At 41.0% G+C, this 3,579-nt stretch overlaps 2 protein-coding genes and 1 non-coding gene across 15 annotated transcripts in view; 2 read left to right on the top strand and 1 right to left on the bottom strand.

Annotated features, from left to right (window-relative positions):
* The first annotated feature begins 854 nt into the window (after nucleotides 1-854).
* LOC104700042 (UDP-glycosyltransferase 89A2) lies at nucleotides 855-2,584 on the top strand. Its single transcript, XM_010415488.3, has one exon. The coding sequence runs from the start codon at nucleotides 1,061-1,063 to the stop codon at nucleotides 2,414-2,416; it is 1,356 nt and encodes a 451-aa protein (XP_010413790.2). The 5' UTR covers nucleotides 855-1,060; the 3' UTR covers nucleotides 2,417-2,584.
* LOC109124902 (nudix hydrolase 22, chloroplastic) overlaps nucleotides 2,432-3,579 on the bottom strand; it is an 11,324-nt gene continuing 10,176 nt past the window's right edge. For 8 of the 13 annotated variants that reach the window (XR_015561843.1, XR_015561841.1, XR_015561840.1 and 5 more), the window contains 2 exons: nucleotides 3,538-3,579; nucleotides 3,164-3,434 (listed from right to left, as the gene is read on the bottom strand). The exon at nucleotides 3,538-3,579 is cut by the window's right edge and continues 85 nt beyond it. The gene's annotated coding sequence lies outside the window, so the exon portion shown is untranslated. Of the gene's footprint in view, nucleotides 2,749-3,163; nucleotides 3,435-3,537 lie in introns of those variants that run through there. The other 5 variants (XR_015561838.1, XR_015561842.1, XR_015561833.1 and 2 more) reach the window with 2 other exon arrangements.
* Nucleotides 3,016-3,087, top strand: TRNAP-AGG (transfer RNA proline (anticodon AGG)). The gene has a single exon. It is a non-coding gene; the product is annotated as a tRNA-Pro (tRNA).

Raw genomic sequence — 3,579 nt, 5'->3', positions numbered from 1 at the left:
AATGCATTGGGATTAGAATATAGAGGGCCTTAACGAATGAGAATGTTTGGAGTATATATTATTCTCTAATACTTGGGACTAGATACAAATTAACGTGATATTACTAATAGAATTATTGATGGGATCCTTGGTTAATACTTCAAATGACTCAAATATATCACTAAATTGCTACAGCATGGTTAAAAGTATTGTGGCACACATAAAACGTAAGACAATGTAGAAGATCAATGTTTGGGGAAAAACTAAGATGATTCAGACACGATCCTCTTTTCACTCTAGTGTGTCACTTCATACATGTGCTGTTTTGCTCATTGTTTATATATTTTTTTTATTCAATTTGATCCTAAACTTGTAAGGTTTATCATCCATCTTAATTTTGGCACCGTTTCTGATTCATAAAAGCATTCCTGCTTGTCCCGTACGGTAAATAATGACTTTATGGACTACTTTGCTTCTTAAGGAGACCTAAGCTTTTTGTCTACGACTACGTACTATACATGGAATTTGATCTCAGACCTTTAATTAGAACAATGTGGCTAGAGATCTTTTCACTGAAGTCAAATATGCCCTGCGAGAAAATTACGAACATGTCATTAACTAACTCTAGAAGATTATTTGGTCAATATGAACAAATAATCAATTGAAGCAGTCAATCCGCTATGCTGTTCTTAAGACCAAACAGCTGAAACGACTAAGTGGACACAGTTCTAAATTTACACAATATAATTTAATTGTCTTTTTCTTTTTCTATAAATGGTGATGGGCCTTGGTAGGTGTTTAAATGGGATATTTCAAGAATAGTACCACTAGACAAAAATGCCCTAATTGTTAACAAAATTTGGTTCATATGGTAAAGAACGTTACGGGTCCCAAAATTTAAAGTATTGTGGAAATTTAGAACCGTCCACTTAGTTGACGTTACTGTACATTAATAAGGTCCAACGGCTGCACCTACCCATTATATATTTTGTGTGGTGGCTACCAGTCGGTAGTTTACAAAGCTAAAGAAATAACAAATAACAGAGAGAGAGAGAGAGAGAGTCATTTACAGAACAGAACAATGGTTGTACCAGAGACTCCGAAACCGCACATCATGGTGTTTCCTTACCCAGCACAAGGCCACTTACTTCCACTACTAGACTTAACTCACCAACTCTGTCTTCGCGGAATCAACGTCTCCGTCGTCGTCACCACCGGAAACCTCCAATACCTCTCTCCCCTTATCTCTGCTCATCCCTCCTCTGTAACTCCCATCGTTTTCCCTTTCCCTTCTCATCCTTCACTCCCTCCCGGCGTTGAAAACGTTAAAGACATCGGTAACTCAGGTAACCCCCTAATCACAGCCTCTCTTCGTCAGCTTCGTGACCCTATCATCCAATGGTTCCGTTCTCACAAAACCCCTCCAGTTGCTCTCATCTATGACTTCTTCCTTGGATGGACACACGAGCTTTGCGATCAGCTCGGTGTTCCTCGTTTCGCTTTCTTCTCCTCCGGTCCATACTTAGCTTCAGTTCTTGATTTCTGCTTCGGTAATATCGATGTACTCAAATCAACGGATCCGGTACATCTCTTGGATCTTCCTGGTTCCCCTGTTTTCGAGGTAGAGCATCTTCCGTCGGTGGTTCGGCTCTGCCTTCGATCTCCTTCACCAGATATCATAAGTATCAAAGATGAAATCTTGATGATTTTTTTGAGCTATGGTTGCGTTTTCAATACGGCTGAGTGTTTAGAAGCAAAGTACTTGAATTACGTGAGAAAGAGGGTAGGTCACGATCGGGTTTTTGGAGTTGGCCCGCTTTGTTCGATCGGGTTGGATCCGGGTGGTGCGGCGGGTAAATCCGATCCATTGATGAGTTGGCTCGACGGGTGTCCTGATGGTTCTGTGCTTTACATCTGCTTCGGAAGTCAAAAGGCATTGACCAAAGAGCAGTGTGACGCTCTGGCTCTCGGACTCGAGAGGAGCCTGACCCGGTTCGTTTGGGTGGGTAAGAGTGACCCGATACCCGAGGGATTCGAGGATAGGGTATCGGGTCGGGGAAGAGTTGTTAGAGGGTGGGTTCCGCAGCGTGCTGTGTTGTCACACGTGGCGGTTAGAGGGTTTTTGAGCCATTGTGGATGGAACTCAGTGCTTGAAGCTATAACGAGTGGAGTCACGGTGTTGGGATGGCCAATGGAGGCAGACCAGTTTGTGAACGCAAAGTTGCTTGTGGAGGATTTGGGTGTGGCAGTTCAGGTTTGCGAAGGGGATGGAACAGTGCCGGACCCGGATCAGTTGGGAAGGATCATAGATGAATCAATGGGTGAGGGTGGACGTGAAGTGGCTGCTCGGGCGGAGGAGATGCGGCAGAAGTTAGAGGCCGAAGGAAGCTCATTTGTTGATCTAGAAAGACTTGTCAAAGAACTTGGTAGTCTTTGAAGATACGGAGTCGAGAGAAATAAAAAAGTGTTGGATTAGTGTTGTTAAATTTGTCTATGATCGAGTACTATCATATCTGTTCAATACTTGAAATTACAATCTGACTAAGATGTTTCAGTAATCTAAATGAGAGAGCCTGAATCTAGTATATGCTCAATTTGAGATCAACGATGTTGATTGTCTTGGAGAACAACTAGTCTCACCTTTCAGTTTATTCGTGGAAATATGTTGGGAGGACAACGTGATTGGACATCATTTGGTAACGCGATGATCAAAGTCAGAACTTGACAGTGTTGCATCACGTTCCAGTGGAACCGTTCCACCAGTTTCACCTTCAAAACATTCAAAGGCCACCTAGTCATTTTGTAATCAGAGTAAATCACATTATACATTAATTATGACTTAACAATGACTTTCAAGATTGTTTGCATTAAAAGACAACTATTAAAACAAGATCCAAGTTGCATCCTCGTTATCAGATCCACTATTTCTGAAAACCAAAATTATTCATCACTCAAACGCAACTAAGAGAACTCGATTCAACAATGACTTATGATGTTTCTAATTTAGGTTTTCTATAACAATATTGCTCAATAATTGGGCATTTGGTCTAGTGGTATGATTCTCGCTTAGGGTGCGAGAGGTCCCGAGTTCAATTCTCGGAATGCCCCATTCTTTTTAAATTCTCTGGGGCATTCAGGAGACCTACAAAATCACCTCTCTCAATGATACATAATGCGGAGGGTATAGAGCATATCAGGACTCTTTGATAAGCAAGACCAAGGTGACATCCTTATGGTCAATAGTTTAGGCCTTTTTAACAAGGATAAATCAAATTTTCAGACAAGAGACATGAAAATAAGAGTTTCAAGATTGACTACATGATCAAAGTAACAGATAAAACAAAATGCAAAGTGTATCCTTATCATCAGATCCATTAGCTTATGTTCCTAGAACCAACAGCCACATGTCCCCAACCAAATCAGTCCTATACAGGTTTCGTCAATCGCATCGGTGGCTTTTCATTCACAATAAAATCAGAGAGCAGGAATTGGTATTAAGAGATCATATGGCAACACCATTCTCCATAGTGTTAATATATTGGTTTTTATATAACATACCTTTACTTTCATGTCAGCTGATTCAGATTTGGACAAAGGTAA

The sequence above is a fragment of the Camelina sativa genome, chromosome 7 (genome assembly GCF_030686135.1).
Source record: "Camelina sativa cultivar CO46 ecotype springtype chromosome 7, ASM3068613v1".
NCBI lineage: Eukaryota > Viridiplantae > Streptophyta > Magnoliopsida > Brassicales > Brassicaceae > Camelina > Camelina sativa.
Note: the sequence above shows the minus strand (reverse complement) of the source record. Positions and strands in the feature narration are given on the sequence as shown.

What these genes read in the sequence shown, in the direction of transcription:
- LOC104700042 (XM_010415488.3), top strand. Translation starts at nt 1,061, where the DNA reads ATGGTTGTACCAGAGACTCCGAAACCGCACATCATGGTGTTTCCTTAC.